At 47.3% G+C, this 15,970-nt stretch overlaps 1 protein-coding gene across 2 annotated transcripts in view; it reads left to right on the top strand.

Moving 5' to 3' along the window:
• The window catches only part of COQ8B (coenzyme Q8B), a 176,193-nt gene extending 166,019 nt beyond the window's left edge, over positions 1-10,174 (top strand). For both annotated transcript variants that reach the window (XM_085625773.1, XM_085625772.1), the window contains exons 13-15: positions 355-420; positions 1,988-2,074; positions 9,738-10,174. In XM_085625773.1, the coding sequence (XP_085481899.1) occupies positions 355-420; positions 1,988-2,074; positions 9,738-10,058 (474 nt within the window). In that variant the 3' untranslated portion in view covers positions 10,059-10,174. The remainder of the gene's footprint in view (positions 1-354; positions 421-1,987; positions 2,075-9,737) is intronic.
• Positions 10,175-15,970: the final 5,796 nt, after the last annotated feature.

Genomic DNA, 15,970 nt, shown 5'->3' with positions numbered 1-15,970 from the left:
TATATATATATATATATATATATATATATATATATATATATATATACAGCAGACAGCTGTTCATATCTTTATTCTTTGGTTCCATCTTGTCCTTGTCTTGTTATTGCGGTCATTCACTGAGCACCACTCTATTTAAGTGCATACAGATGAGTCTGTAGTGGTAGAGTGAGGGGGGGGTTATGAAGTGGATGCTTGAAGTGCCAGCACTGTGCTCAAGCAGCAGAAACATAGTGAACTTCAGCTTTCCCTGCTTTATGTCTGTCACTAATCTGTGAATCACTACTGTCAGCAGCACAATTCTAGTTCACATAGAAAGCTAAAGTGTTTCGATGTGTATATTTTATTTTTATGCAGGTTACGCTACTGGATTTTGGAGCGAGTCGCGAATTCAGCAAGGAGTTTACAGATGACTATATTGAGGTAGGCTGGGAACTACCTAAAAATGAAAACTGATGTAAATTGGAGAAGCAGAAAAGAAATCTGTCGACAAGTAGACTGCATGCATCTGGATATAGTGTTTAATCAATGAATTTATTTATGTAGGTCTTGTGTCACTGGCTCTCCAGGGATATTTAAATTGCAGTACGTCACATAAGAGCGTTTCTAAAAAGATGCATTTAGAAGCAATTAATAATGAATAATTTTTCATTCCTGTTTGTTTATAGTATTAAGATTGCTGTAATATTAAATTATATATCACTAGATTTTGAAATATTATTATCCTTACTATACCGAAGTGATTTCGGTTACTGTCCCAGCCTTTTATACCTTTCATTTCATTCTATGATTCCTTGAAGCAATTAGCAAGCACTATGTAGCACCTTCAAATTCTCCAATGCTTAAGTCGATTACTACCCTCAGTGTTCCCTAGACATTCTGCTGAGGCACAAACTAGTTAATTTGTGAAAGGGCACGTATGTCGATACAGTGTTGTGAAGGAATGTTCCCCCTGCCAGCAGCTGCTAAACTTGGACTCCAAACTAATTTCATGGATCCCTTCATCCAGATTCTGGGAGATTTTTCAATTACCACCCAATTCTAATCAGTCTTCTGATATTAAAAATAAAACGATTCTACACTTCTTAGTATATTTTCAGGCCTTCATTATCATCCAGAACATGCTTGATGCTTGTACAATGTACTGTAAATGATTTCTTTTCTAAATCTTGGTCTTCTTCAGTTTGCTTGTTTTCTGCTGAGCAGTGGCCAAAAGGGGCTTATCCACAAATAAGCAACTAAATAAGTAAATCGTAGAGTAGCTGTGAAGACCCGTCCATATCAGATAGTCATTTGCTCAGACTACACGAATTTTGAACTGACGTTCCTTTATCTTGATTCCTACATTGCTGGTGCTGCCAAACTGTGCCCCTGTGAGAGGAAAACCAATGGTTACTCAGAGTAGATAGTTTATAGATTTAGGTGTTGTTGTAACATGACTGGATTATTGACTTTTGTGTTACACTACGTACTCTTCAACCTTAGTTGTGAAGTGAGCACTAAACATTTACGCCTTTTCCTCTGTCATTTGTGTCTTGTCATGCATTTTGTCCACCTGCAGTTGATGCAGTGTTTGTAATGTTTTCCTTTCATCAATATTCTGATGATTATTGAAGTCATGATTCTGCATTGTCAAAAATCAAGTGTGCTTTCAGCTATAAGGGATGATACTTTACAATATATTTCTAAATGTGTGTTTTCCTTACCTCTGGGCTGTCTGTTTTTCTTTAATGCCTATTCATTGTGATCCTCTGTGTAACTTCCTCCCCCCCCCCCCTCCCCCCCACTAGTTCTTTTCGGAGATTTTAAGAGGTGATGATATTGCGTGTGATATGTGGCTAAAAGAAGGGAATCCTATAGTCACAGTTGTGTTGTAGGACAGTAATGGAGAAGAGAACCTGCTGAGGTAGTTGGTATTGCTTTCTCTTGTGGGCACTCTCAGTTTTGCGTTTCTAGAAGGCATGATCTCTGCAATTTGTAATCCCTGCAGGTGGTGAAAGCAGCAGCTGATGGGGACCGGGCAAAAGTCCTCCAGAAATCTCGAGCCCTCAAATTCCTTACTGGGTTTGAGACCAAGGTAAGTTTGCCTTTGGAAAATGCAATTATCTTGGACACATGCTTACTCAGGAGGATCGTTATTTCAAGAAAGAACATGGGACATGATGTTTCGTAACATTAGGTTTGTGTCATATGTAGCTGTAGATACACAGGCTGTGTTTACTCCGGCTTTCTATTGTTGGGCTCGGACGTGAGCAAGTTGTTTTTCTTCAAAGAAGTCTTAGAGTCACAACTTATAGTGACTCCACCTAATGTTGGTAATGCACATGGGCAAGGGCTTTATCGTTGAATTCTTTTTTCCGCTGTTTGGTTTAGACTTGCCTCACTGAGCTCTAGGTCAGTTCCTCGTGGTGTTATCGCTGGGCCTGTTTGGATCTTCTTGACTCGTCTGTGTAAGCAATCGTAGCATCTCCTCTTTTTTTCAAAGCGTTGCACATTAGTCGTATGACTCCATGACCAAGACCTTTCCCCAGTCCGTTCGGGACTTCGCCCATCCAGGATTCTATCTACATTTCGACTTCCGAGCATGTTCCATCCATGATGGAAAGAACTCCATTCAGGTATCACCCCAAATATCCGTGGACAGACCTCCATCAGGTGTGTAATCTTTGTCCTCGGAGCATGACTATACATCCTGTTCTGTGTTCCTCCCCATCCATAATAAATAGACCTTGTGTTACCATTGGACTTGACACATTGCATCCGCTTCCATGGCACACCACTAGGGCAGTGACACTCCGGATCGCTTTGACGAACAGGACATCAAAGCCGAACCGCAGCCAGCGACTTCCATCATGGAAGGTCAAGTCACCTTGAAAGAGAGTTCCGGCTCTGATGCAGAAGTGGAAGGAGCGGCCACTTCCCCAATGTCATCCATTGAAAACTGCTGCCATGAGCAAAAAACGTACAACCTCCTCCACATCCCCATCACCGTACGGAGGCCAAGCATCGCCTTTGAGGGGGGCGAGCTTTGAACCCAGAAGCCTGCCAGGAGGCTTCCTGTCCACCACTGCCAGAAGGCCATGGTCTGTACCGGCATGCTGTTCAATCTCTGCACCCTCCCAGGTCTCGACGCTGAAACCTGTACAGAAGCCATAGTATTCAGCTCAGAGGAGCAAGATCCGCCCATCCTAAAACGCCTTCAGGAATAACTTGATGCCTGCCAGCAGCTGGTCATGATAGACCCCTAGATTTGTTGGATCCTCGCTCAGCCTCTCCCAAAGGCTCTGCCAGGCGCGTAGCCAGGGGGGGGGGGCGGTGGGGGCGGACCGCCCCAGGCGGCACTATATTTAGGGCGGCGGCGGCCTTTTAATTTATTTAGGGACACAGTGTCACTAAATAAATTATAAAGTCCGCCGCGGCCGGGCAAGCAGCGCGCACTAACCTGTAGTGCTATGAGTGCGCCACCATGATGACCGTTAATCTCTCTGCCCGCGGCGCCGCCCATCCCAGCCTGCTCCAGGGCCGTCAATCTTGGAGAGCGCGCGCCAGTGCTACCAATGACGGCCCTGGGCTACATTTTTGCCCGGCCCTCGCGATGAGAACGTAGCGGTGACGCGTCACGCGCTTCACCACTACGCACTCTCGTGAGGACCTTGTGGCCTGGGGCAGTCTGCCTGCTGCGTGGATAATTCGTTTTAGTGGAGACTGCAGTAGTAGGTAAGAGAGTGTGTTTCTTTTCTTTTTTTAAATATGCGCAGGTCCAGCAGGACACGTACTTCGTGTGCGCTTCATTTAAACAGTTTTTAATCATTATCATGGCCGATGCAGGACAACAATAAGACAATAAAATATGCCCCAATAACGCTGGTGATTAATGATTTGCTTGAGAGCAATTATTTGTCTGTCAGTAGTTTTTACATGCAGATGAACTGTATTTTGTGTGGATGCTCAGTGGGTTGCTGCCTTTGCCACGGAGATCCTTGTGTTACTTGCAGTTCAGAAGGTTTCCTTAAGGATTGTGAAGGATTCCGTGTATAAAGTGAAATTGACCATAACTGAAATCTCGCTCGAGCCTACTCTTGGGTAGGATGCGTTGTTCCCTATAGTCCTTCTTTCAAGCAGTGATTACCTGGCTCAGCATGCCCTGGTATTAAAATACTTTTGTGTGTTACAGAGTAAACAAGGCAAGGGTTCAAACTTTACCGTGGCAATGATGTGGTGCCTGGGTCTATGCGCTCTGAACCTCGAACCCTGTCAATAAGGTTGCAGATGTACGTCATGTCATGTCTGTATTTTTCCTGCGGGGTTCCTGCCAGTTCTAGGTTTAGTATAAAGCTCTGTGCCCAGCCACATTACTATTTCCAGGATGCCAGTGTGCAGTGTCACAAAGACCTGCTGTCATTGACCTGGTACTGGAAAAGCGGCCGGGATGCATGATCGGCTGAAGGCCATGAGAAAAGGAGGCGTCAGGTAATTATATGTTTTTGTAGGACGACCCTGCAAACACCTGCCTCAGATGGGATGGCTGCCTCTAGGCGCTTTCAGCATCTTGATGAGCAGCTTGTGTCTCGCATCACATTTCACATGAAAGACACAGTTGACCACTTTATCCTTATATGCCTGTTTGGCTAGGAATCTCCATTCTCTATCACGGGGGGGGGGGGTGTACTGTTTATTTTATACTCCTTGTGAACAAAGAATGGATACCATCTCATGGAGCGAAAAGAGGGGGGCAACAAGTCATATAGTTGATACTGAAGTTTTTATCATTATCATGGCCGATGCAGGACAACAATAAGACAATAAAAGATGCCCCAATAACGCTGGTGATTAATGATTCGCTTGAGAGCAATTATTTGTCTGTTAGTAGTTTTTAAATGCAGATGAACTGTATTTTGTGTGGAAGCTCAGTGGGTTGCTGCCTTTGCCACAGAGATCCTTGTGTTACTTGCAGTTCAGAAGTTACAATCCTAACATAGGACAGTGACCAATGAACTGAGTCTGTCACCAAAGAGCTGCATACAAACGTGAATGGTATAGATTTGTTTTGTGATCTAGTTAGAACTTCCTCAGTCTTTCATCATTCTAATGTTGCTAAAATGAGTATGTTTGGGCAGAGATACATTTTTATCAGTAAAGCTGACCCCATGGAATACTCTTTTAAATCCTAAGGTTGTGTTTCCCCAGACCAAACCCTCTCAAAATATACTGCCCACCAGTATGGATGACACGGACCTACTTTGAATACAGTGCAGCAAAAGCTACCGGTAATGCTATTAGGTTTTTGCAGCAAGCAGGAGTGTGTGCAGTTGAAATAGCATACACATAAAGCAACACTTGAAGTGTTTTGCTGCGAATAATCTTTTATTGGGGAGGTTTTTAGAGACCTTTCATAACAAATCACACTTTTGCTTCCCTCCTCGGCATGTTTAATTCCATTTTGCTAACATTACAACGAAATCATTTTATCTGTAGCAATGAAACAAGATGAAAGAGGGTGTGGATGAATTGAAATGTGAGCGCTTTGCAGAGACAAGAAAAGACAAACAGGGGCATATTTATCAAGGTTTTGCGTCGTCGCAAGGGCACAAAACGGCGTCCCAAAACCTAAATGAGATTTATCTAGTCCCGCAAGGCCACCTTGGTTTGAGGAATCTAGAGTAACACAAGGCAGCGCAATCGCTGCCTTGCGTTAATCTGCAGCAGGGAGGCATGCCTCAGGTGGAGTGTAGGTGTTCCAGCACATTTAACCATGGATTCTGACACATTCCCAGATTCACCAACATTAGTAGACCTAGGAATGTATCAGAATTGTACGCCTCCCCACCAGAGGCACAACGGGGAGAAATATCTTTATTTAAGGTTGTTGTGTCCTCTTTCTACGTATGCAGCAGATTCCTACACCTTGTAATCCTCATTGGCTTATGTGACATTCCCTGTAGTCTGATTTACATACTTGTATGATTCATTGTCTCTGTATAATGTGTTCGTGGTGTAAAGTGCAGACACACTACACTGATATGAGTAGCGCTAAACAACAAATGCATATGAGAGAGGGGCTACGGAGCGATGAGGGGCACAGGTGGAGGGTGGCAGTGAGGTAATCTGAGGAGGAGGTAGTTGGAGGGGCTGTGCAGCGATGAGGGGCACTGGTGGAGGGTGACTGCAGGGCTCGAGTCGGGGTACCAGGCGGGTGGATGGCGTCCCCTCACTTATTTTCACGGGAGCTCGATTACTGGAGCCACACATTTACTCTTTGGCCTCTCTTGGGCGAGATCGGAGCTCATTCAGAACGCTGCTCACGCGCTGGCTTCTCTGATGCAATGGCATCTAAGGGGTGAGCGAGGGGAGGCAATGAGTCTGATGGTGCAAGCCACCTTTCGTGACATCACTTGCTGTTGTGACGTCAGCGTCCCCCCCACTTCTTTTTTTAGGACTTGTGCCCTGGGTGACAGTGAGGGAATCCGAGGAAGAGGTCATGGTGTGGAGGGGGAGCTAGGGTGAGATGAGGAGCACTGGTGGAGGGTGGTAGTGAGGGAGTCTGAGGAGGAGGTCATGAGGGGGAGAGGCTACAGAGAGATAAGGGGCACTGGTGGATGGTGGCAGTGAGGGAGTCCAAGGAGGTCATGAGGGGGAGGGGCTATGGGGAGAAGAGGGGCACTTGTGGCGTGAGGCAGTGAGGGAATCTGAGGAGGAGATCACTAGGGGGGCCATGGAGGGATGAGGGGCACTGTTGGAAGGTGGTAGTATAGGTATTTATGGAGAAAGAGGTTATTAGTGTGGCGCCAAAAAAGACTTTCGCATCAGCGCTAAAGCCGGCCCTGTTCTGGCCTTTCTGTTTTTGTTTATTTAATTAGCAGTCGGGTCATAAGGGCTACTGTGGAACATACTTTAAAGTGCATGCTAATTATATTTACTGCTATATTCAATGTTTTAAGTTTGAAGGTGATTTTACTAATGTTTTTACCGGGAAAAAGCAAGGTGGAGCCCGATGGGGCCTGATATGGGGCTGGGGGCCCAAGGTCAGCTGTGAGATAAGGTGCACTGGAGAGAGGAGTAGTGGATAATCAAGCCTGTAAGGGAGAGCGTTGCCGAGTCCGGGGTCAGGTGGAGGTAGTAATGAAGAGGGATTCTCCCTGAAGGCTCGCACAGAGGGAGCCTGTAAGGGAGTGCGTTGCAGAGTCCGAGGTCAGGTGGAGGTAGTAATGAAGAGGGATCCTCCATGAAGGCTCGAACAGATGGAGCCTGAGTAGTATCACTTGCCTGATACTCCCACATCAGAAACCTCCTCTTCCCATCAAAGGAACATTACATGGAAAGTGATAATATTTAGAAAGAGATTTGGAAAAGAGTGAGTTTTACTGGTCCTATTTTTCTGGTTTCTTCTGAATATTCAAGGAGTGCCGCAGCGCCGGAACAGTATGTCCCGGGTCTTGGATAGAGTTGAACAAGTTCCCATGGCCCCCACAACTGTGTTTAAGGATTGTGATCATAATGTGTCGCCCCTCCCTGTATTTTAGCTTTGGGCCCCCAGGCAGGCTGTGCACCATGTGTGTGCTGAGGCTGCTGTGAAGAAGAGATGCACTATTACAAGCTGGTTTTGGGTACCAAGAGCACATGTCTTTTCATTCCCAGGGAGTTGGTTGCTGCTGCTTCGAAGTAATGACAGGGAGCGACCCCTGGTTGTTGCCTTTGGGCCACCAGAGTGGGCTTTGTATCTGGTCTGTGTTGGCAAGGTGGAGCTGACTGACCCCTTTGTGCTGCGTTTAGTTTTAAGGGCACACAGTGAGTCATTCCCTGTGAATAATTAATTTGCTGTTTTTGAAAGATAAATAATCACAGGCTTTGACACTGTTAAGTTGGTTTTGGGTCCACAGAGCACATCACGTTTGTGCAGGTCCCCACTGCTTTAATGGGGGGGGACCATGATGAATGGTCATTTAATGTCAGCTGTAGATGAAGGTTACATGAACAGTGTCATGAATGTGCATGTTTGCATTGTGTTGAGGGGATTACCAGGTAATTGTTCACGCAGCTCTCTGATGGATGTCACATGCAGTTTTTCTGAGTCCCCAGATAGATCATGCAGTCTGTGTGTTCTCTTTTGTACTGCCAGTCACCGGTGTTTTCAACTGTGTAGCCTTGGACCATGTCATGTATGTGCATGTAACTTGCATGATCAAGGTAACTATTAGCGGCTATACTACGTGTCTCTCGGACCTCTTTGAAGTGCATGCCCCCCCCACCCCCCCCTCCCCCCCCCCCCCCCCCCGGGGGGGCGGCAATCTGAGGGATAGCCCCGGGCGCCACAAGCTCTAGCTACGCCACTGGGCTCTGCTCTCCACAAGAGGAAGTTGACCTTTGAGGAGGCCCTTAACCAATCACTGGAGCTGGCACCTAAGATAGCTTAAAGCCATGACAGAGTCACTAGGCCACCTCATCCTGTGCCTCGTATCACTCCCACACCTTTCTCCGCATTTGCCTTCCTCGCCACCTCCCCCTTGCCCCCTTCACCACTACCACTTGCTTACCCTTCATTTCACTCTCCACAGGGGGTCACCTAATTCTGGGTTTGGTGGAGACAGTCCTGGGTCCTTCTGTTACCCTTACAACATACCCTTAGACTCACACCATCAAGATGACCCATGGGGCGACTATGACATCAACCCTCTCCCCACCCGCCAGAGTCTTCCTTGCCCCGACGGCACTATCTCCTACCATGAGCTCCTCCAAAGTGCGACCATATATCATGGCCACATGCATTACTGGCAGGAGGAGTCACTATACCTCTTGATTCAAAGACTTCTTTGAACGAAAATAACTTGCACCAATCCGAGCCCAACACTAGATGTCAGGAGTATCATGTGGATCTACAGCACACCATGCCACAAACAGATGCTTACAAGGTAAGTAATATTTTCCTTACCTAATTTATTGGACCCCCAAATATTTTTTCTGTGTGAGATCTCTGATCTAAAACAAAATTGAGGAGATTTGTGATTCTTTTTTTATATCAGTTTGGGGTGGATACTAGGAGGATTGAGCAGTGAGCCACCAACTGAAGCAAGGTACGTCCAAGAAATTACAGGAGAAAATCATACAATACTCCTGCTAGGATCCTTGACATAATGGGTCAGCTTTTATTTTCTATCCATGAAGAATATAAACAAAACAAAAATACCCTTATTATGAGCTGACACAACTTTAATAAGATGGTAGCATTTGTATTAAAGTATGAGGATAGAGAGGCTGTGTGGTATTTGTCTCTTTGTATCTGATTCTTCTGTTCCATGTATCTATAAGTGGCCATGTTGAAGCAGTAAACTCTGGGTAGGGGCCTACTAGGGATTTATCAAGACGTTGGCTGAGTCCATACGTATCGAAGGGGCCAATCTGTTCAGAAAAATACAATGAGCATACATTCTCATTGTTGTAAGGGTGTTCACTGTTAGGTAGGCCATAAAGGACACTAGTCTATTAATAAAAAGGTTTACCTCAAGAATCTTAAGCATCAGGATGTGAGTAGAGAGATCATATGATTAACAACTGTGCGAGGGTATGTCCTAACTTCTGCAATAGACCACATAATTAAGTTAATGGCATGATGAAGAGGTCAAGATATATAGAAAGGGTCATTAAATGTTACTAATCAATTGTTTGAATGGTGCAATATTGTTATTCGACCTCACAAGGCTGCACCCACTTGTGACTTGAATAAATATCAACATATTTATCAACAGGTGTTTGAAGAGGCGCACGTCGATGCTGTGATGATCTTAGGAGAGCCCTTCACCGCCAACGAGCCTTTCGACTTTGGCAAGCAGAGCACAGCCCGGCGCATCCACAACTTGGTTCCAGTAATGCTGAAGCACCGTCTCACTCCACCTCCTGAGGAGTCATACTCGCTCCATCGCAAAATGGCTGGTTCGTTCCTGATCTGCGCCAAGCTCAAGGGTGTCTTCTCCTGCAGAGAGATGTTTGAGGAGCACTACAGGAAATACTGGGAGCGGGAGAGGCGGAATCCCATGCCCAGCCCTACTGCTCTAGCGGAGAACCAGTAAAAGACACACCCTCTCTACAAGGATTATGTTTCAACTGTGTGCAAGGATCTTAAGATATGTGTAACAATATGTAAAGATAAGCGAAACACATTTTATAAAAAAATATATATATATAATTTAATTGTGGTCTTGGATAATTATACTTTATAAACTGCTTCTGCGCATCTTTTCCCGAAGAGAAATCCTGTCCTAAGCTGCAGGTATTTCAGTCATCAAGAATGGAGCTGCTCCCTACGTGTATGAAAAGGATCCCCACTGTTCACAAACCAAATCAGGAGGGCTTTGTCTAATGTTCCTTCCTGGAAGGAAGTCCGTGGCATATTGTTGAAGTAATTTCTGCTTGAAAAATTGTCTTCCAGGCCTCATTGGTGTGCAGGCGCTCACCAGTGAGGAAAAGCCTCTTGAAATATTGGACTGGTCGTTGAGGTTCGGAAATAGGAAACTTGGGCATCCTGCGAAGAGTGAGCTTGACAGAATGGGTTAAAGTGTTACAAGGATTTGTTCAACTTTCTAGCCGTCGCAACAGTGTTACAAAGAAACAATAGTCGAAAACAAATATTCCTCCCAGGATAGGAAGCATTCCATATACAAGCTTCATAAGATTCCCAAGGTAGAAATAAAGGTGGTTTATTACTTTATTCAAACACCATCCCCACTTCAACTCCATGATTGTTGTAGATGTTTGCAGGAACTGGTCCAAAAACTGAGGAAAAGAACTGACTTTCAGCTTTTCACTCCTAGCTTCCAGATAGGACGCTAAGTTCTGGACGGAGGTCCGCATTGAAGCAAAGCCTGCACTTCAGTCGGAAGAGAGATGAGAGGTGAGGGCAACTCTTGATACAGTTGCCCTTGGTCTCATGACTCAAGTGTGTCTTTGAAGTCCACTTTACTTGGGGGGGGGGTAACAGCCAGGGGAGGAAGCCCCAGGTAATGCCAGGGACTAATGGGAAACCCTGTGCTTGTAGTTGCGCTCGAGACCATCGCCAAGTTCAGCTACTTTCAATATCTGTATCAGCTGGCAGTCTGGTCCAGCCAACTCCCTGGGTCTGATGTACCATTAGTGTCGAGCAACCTTCCAACAAGGCTGCACTATGACTTTTGGCTGGCCCAAGAGGGAGCTTCAGCTGGAAATTGTTTTTTGCCTCCTGTGATCAGGCAAGATGGGTGATAGGGCCTCCTTTGCTTCTTCTTGCAGTGATGCTTTATGCTTGCTTACCAGGTTGTCCCCTATACCCTCTACTGCAGAGTACATGAGCTGGCCTCAACCGCAGGGGTGAGGAATAGTCAGGAAATGGACCTATCAAATGACTGTGTCACAGACTGCCCATAGGAGGAGCCGAGCTTTAGCACAACACCGCTGGATGAAGTCTCAGAAGGCACCAGAGCAAAGTGAGCCTTGGTTAATTGGCCAACATGGTAGAAAGGACACTTACTTGGTGTTCAGTGCCTGCAGTTTGCACATTTAGAAGATGAACTATCTCGGTCCCATGATGCAGGCTGGCTTCAGACCACAACACCCATTTGCTGAACTAGGCTTGTGCTTTTGGGTTTTCGAATTGACTGAGTGGAAGGTGCCCTTGGGTTTTGTTTCCTGCTCCTTCTTAGGTCTCGCCTAGCGTTACAGTGCGCATGCTCTGCGAGGCCTCTTGTAATCAAGACAATTTCAGAAGTGGAGTCTAGACTCTGCCCCTTTTTCCCTATTGGCTTTCGTCATCATGTATGCTAAACCCTGGTTTTCCATTGTCGGTGAGGCTTTACAGTCCCTCCCTTGTTTCCGCCCTGTCTCGTTTTGGCTCCGCCCACCCAGACTGGATCTTTTACTCGCGGCGTAACACTGTGTCTTTTAATTAGCCGCTAAACACTTTTTTCTTGTCTCTTTAGCCCTCAAACAGGCCTTTCCTGTTAACTCCCCTCCACTGCAGGCACGCCTCTGGCCTTGTGGTGCTGCCCGCTTCACTCTTGCTCACATTCGGCCATTGGTGACCTCTCTCGGCTCACCTCTCCCTCTCCTGTGCCCCAGGGCTTCTCCGCGGTGCTGGCCAGCCAAAGCTCCTCCATTCACCTCCAGCCACATGCAGCCTCTTCCCCGGCTCATCTCTGCTCTCGCCTGGGCCACTCCTCTTGGCTTCTCAGTTGTGCTGGTGGGCTGGAGTTTCTCCATGTGGTCACCCTCTTCGTGGCGTTGCTCCACTCCATGGCGCCTCACACAGTAGGGACTAGACAATGCACAGTCTACCATGGCCTTTGAGCAGGTGACCTCCGTCCTTCACCCCCGCCGTGTTGGATGTCACCGTAATCAGGCCATACCTCGCAGCTTTTTAAAAAAAAAATTCCACTTCTACCTACAAAAATGTTGCCGTGCTATCTCATATGCTTCCCAAATCATACCATTTTGAGTCGGCACAAATGATTAAATGTCAATCGAATTGGAACATGAATAAAGAATTGTTTACTAAAAAAAAAAAACAAGCAGACGCCCTCGGTCCCGTGTGATGATGTCATTGGGCGGAGCAGGGTTTGAAGTTGTTGTGGTCGCGGGCCGACGGTGCTCTTCGGCCGACCCTGCTGACTGTAGGCTGCGGGTTCGGGATGGCGGGCGACCCGGTGCAGGACGAATTCACCGCTCCAGGGTCTAGGGATGAGTCGCTGGAGTGTCAAAGACCGAGGCTCTCAGGACAGGGGAAGATCCCTCTGCAGTCACAGCAGTGCCCCAGTCCCGGGAATCATGCAAGAGAGGTCCCGGGGATCTTCTGTGGGACTGAACAGGCAGCCCTGCTGGGGCCGACCGGAGGGGCTGCGGACAGAGCTGCTTTAAGCTGGTATGGGCTTCTCGGCCACGAGGCTCCTCGTGCATTGCATACCTAACCGCCCTTCAGTGACCCCCTCACCCCCTGCGGACACCCGGCTTAGCCAGGCTTAGTTGTACCCTCTTCACCACCCTGCACACACTACTCGGCTCTGCCACATTTGGTTGTACCCCCTTAAAACCCTGCGCACACCCAGCTCTGCCACCTTCTTAGTTCTACCTCTTACCGCCCTGCTGTGCCACCCATCGTTCACTGCCAGTCCCTGAGCATTACTGAAATCGTCCCTTCCCTCTGATGTCTGAAGCCCTAATCCCTCCACTCCCAGTGGACACTAGGCCCTGTTGCCTACAGTCCTATCCCCTTACCCCCTTGTGCACACCTAACCTTTACCGATATGTGCACACCCGGATTTGCAATCAATGCACAACCGGCTATGCCACCCTTAGTTCTACCCTCTTACCGCCCTTTGCAAACCCGGATCCGCAGTCTATAGTTTAAGCCCCTCTCCCGCTTGTGCATTCTTGGCTCCACACTCTTCCTTGACTCCCCCTGCTTGTGCTCTCTCGGCTCCGCAGTCTGTAGCCTTTGATTCCCTCCTTGTGCACTTTCGGCTCCGCACACTGTAGCCTTAACCCCTCCCCTGCCTCGGCACTCAGTAGCCTTGCACTGTATGTTTCTAACGCTGAACCCCCTTATCCACTGTCCATAATCGACTCTGTGGTCTGCAGTCCTAAACCCCTAACCCCCCACCACACACACACACACACACACACACACACGCGTGCTATGCTTTGTGCCCATAGTTTGAACCACTTACTCCCTCCACCCACTCGCCTTTGCTGTTCCAGCCTCTTACCTTCCTTCGCACCCAGGGCTCTGCCGCTGTGTCCAATCATAGCATGTTTCCTCCCTCTAGACACCTGGTTCCTAGCCCACACACCCTAACAGTACACTACCCTCTCTACTCTACCCGTCCCAACCGTGTTCTCTCGTCGGTGCCAGTACTTGGGGTTATTGCTCGGCCGCCAGCCCTCCAGGACAGAGCTTCTGCCGGGCTATAGTGCTGTCTTTCCCACTGACCCCAGAGGTTACAAACACATCTCGGAGTAATGCAGCTTGGCTTTGCACTGGAGCCCCCTCCTTCTTTCTGCTTTCTAGAGTTAGTTAATGGCATTTGTTTAGCGCTTACTGCCATAGTGATGGCATCACAGCGCATGAAGTGGTTTGTCTGGTAGCGGAGGGCTCCACTAAGGCAATCCTTGCTGGAGCATCACAACCTCTCACCCGCTATGCCTCCATCAATTCCAGAGTTTTTCTCGCCCACCTCCATCCTCTGATGAACTGATCATCGGAGTAGGGAGTACCTCCACCCATATCCAGCTGTGCGTATCCCCACCACCACTGCCCACTCCAGCTGTGTTCCCCACAGGAGTACCTCCACCCATCGCCAGCTGTGCTTCGCCCCTCCACTCCGACCCCAGCTGTCATTCTTGATGTTTCCCCTCCCGAGATGTGCTTGTCATGAGAGCACATTAATAGTGCACTCCTCAATGCACCTCTCACAAGAGAGCGCTGGACGCCCCTTGTGCCCATTACTAGTGCACTCCCATGTACCTCTCACATGAGAGCGCTGGACGCCCCTTGTGCACATTACTAATGCACTCCCCATGTACCTTTCCCAACAGAGCGCTGGATGTGCCTTGTGCGCATTACTAGTGCACTCTCCATGTACCTCTCACAAGAGAACGCTGGACGCCCCTTGTGCGCATTAGTACTGCATTACCCATGTCCCTCTCACAAGAGAGCGCTCCAGTCCCCGCTGCTTGTTTTTTTATTTTGAACAGTTGATCCACACATATGAGAAACCTCGCTCCCTCAGCTTTTACCTGTATTTTATTGCCTACCCGCCCCCATCCCTGTTGCTATGTGTCACCGCGCTACACTGTCGGGGACACGGACAGTCCACCCACAGTGACCACGTGCACTCATGGAAGTTTGACAGGATACTGACTGTTTAACTCTTCATAAACAGCAAAGGTTACAATCAGTAACTAGAAGAGCAGTGCCCAGTCTACCGGGGAGCAGCCCCCTTTTGGAAGTCAAGCATGGGATTGAACTGCAAGGGAAACAAATACTTGTGTTTGTTGTGCCATTTTAAAAAAACTATTCAAGTGCCCTTTGCTTGTTTTCAGTTATTTTTAGTGTTCGGGGTTAGATGCACTTTTTTCCTAGGTTAGTGATCCAACTTCAAACTTAAAAGCATAAATGCGAGACCAATTGCATTGCAAATGCTTGTTGTATATTTGCCACTGGAATGGGGTCTTTGGAACCAGGTACTTTCACATTAACTAAGATTACAACCTTTGTAGTTAGCCAAGACCTTTTGATTTTACAGATATTAAATGTATAGCATACTTTCAGTCAACCTTCGTCGATTCCTCTGTTCGTGTCATTCGTTTTTTTCTTCACCACCGCAGCATGGGGTAGAGGGCAAGCCCACATCAGGCACTTGGAGTGATGGCATTCTGCCCTTTGACAAGGAGTACATCCCTATATTAGGCAGATCCTATAAGTGCTAGTGGCAACTACTATGCAATGGATTCTTTTTGAGACACAAAACATATTTTTGGTTTCAGCTTGTTTTCTTTTTTTTTTTTTTTAGATTGAGTGCCCAGCAGCTTCGTCTGCAATCAGTGTTTGGAGAAACAAAGCCAGCATTGACAAAGCAAAAAGGTTAATGGCCAATGACCGAAATATATTGACTTTGCCAACGCTCGTTTAATGTAGGAGGGGGTAGCGTGTCTTCTACTGCACTGGCAGGAAGAGTGATCAGGACTACACCTGGCAACCAATACACTGTGTATTCACCTTTAGACAGTTTCTCTTGGCCATGAAATCCAGTGCCTTGTGGGAGTGGTGCTTCCTTCTCAGTCCTACTGGAGTCTCATCCTACTGGCATTGGCACACACACAGCACTGGCATACTCAAACAAAAGATGCAAAATTATTCATGCCCACTGCTGCAAATGGTCGGGAACACAATGCGCATGGATTAAAGTCAGACCCAGTGGCATTCGCTGCCTGAGCTAGACATAGCCGGATTAAA

The sequence above is a fragment of the Triturus cristatus genome, chromosome 9 (genome assembly GCF_964204655.1).
Source record: "Triturus cristatus chromosome 9, aTriCri1.1, whole genome shotgun sequence".
Lineage (NCBI taxonomy): Eukaryota > Metazoa > Chordata > Amphibia > Caudata > Salamandridae > Triturus > Triturus cristatus.
The sequence above is the reverse complement of the archived record's forward strand: the minus strand, read 5'-3'. Positions and strand labels throughout refer to the sequence as shown.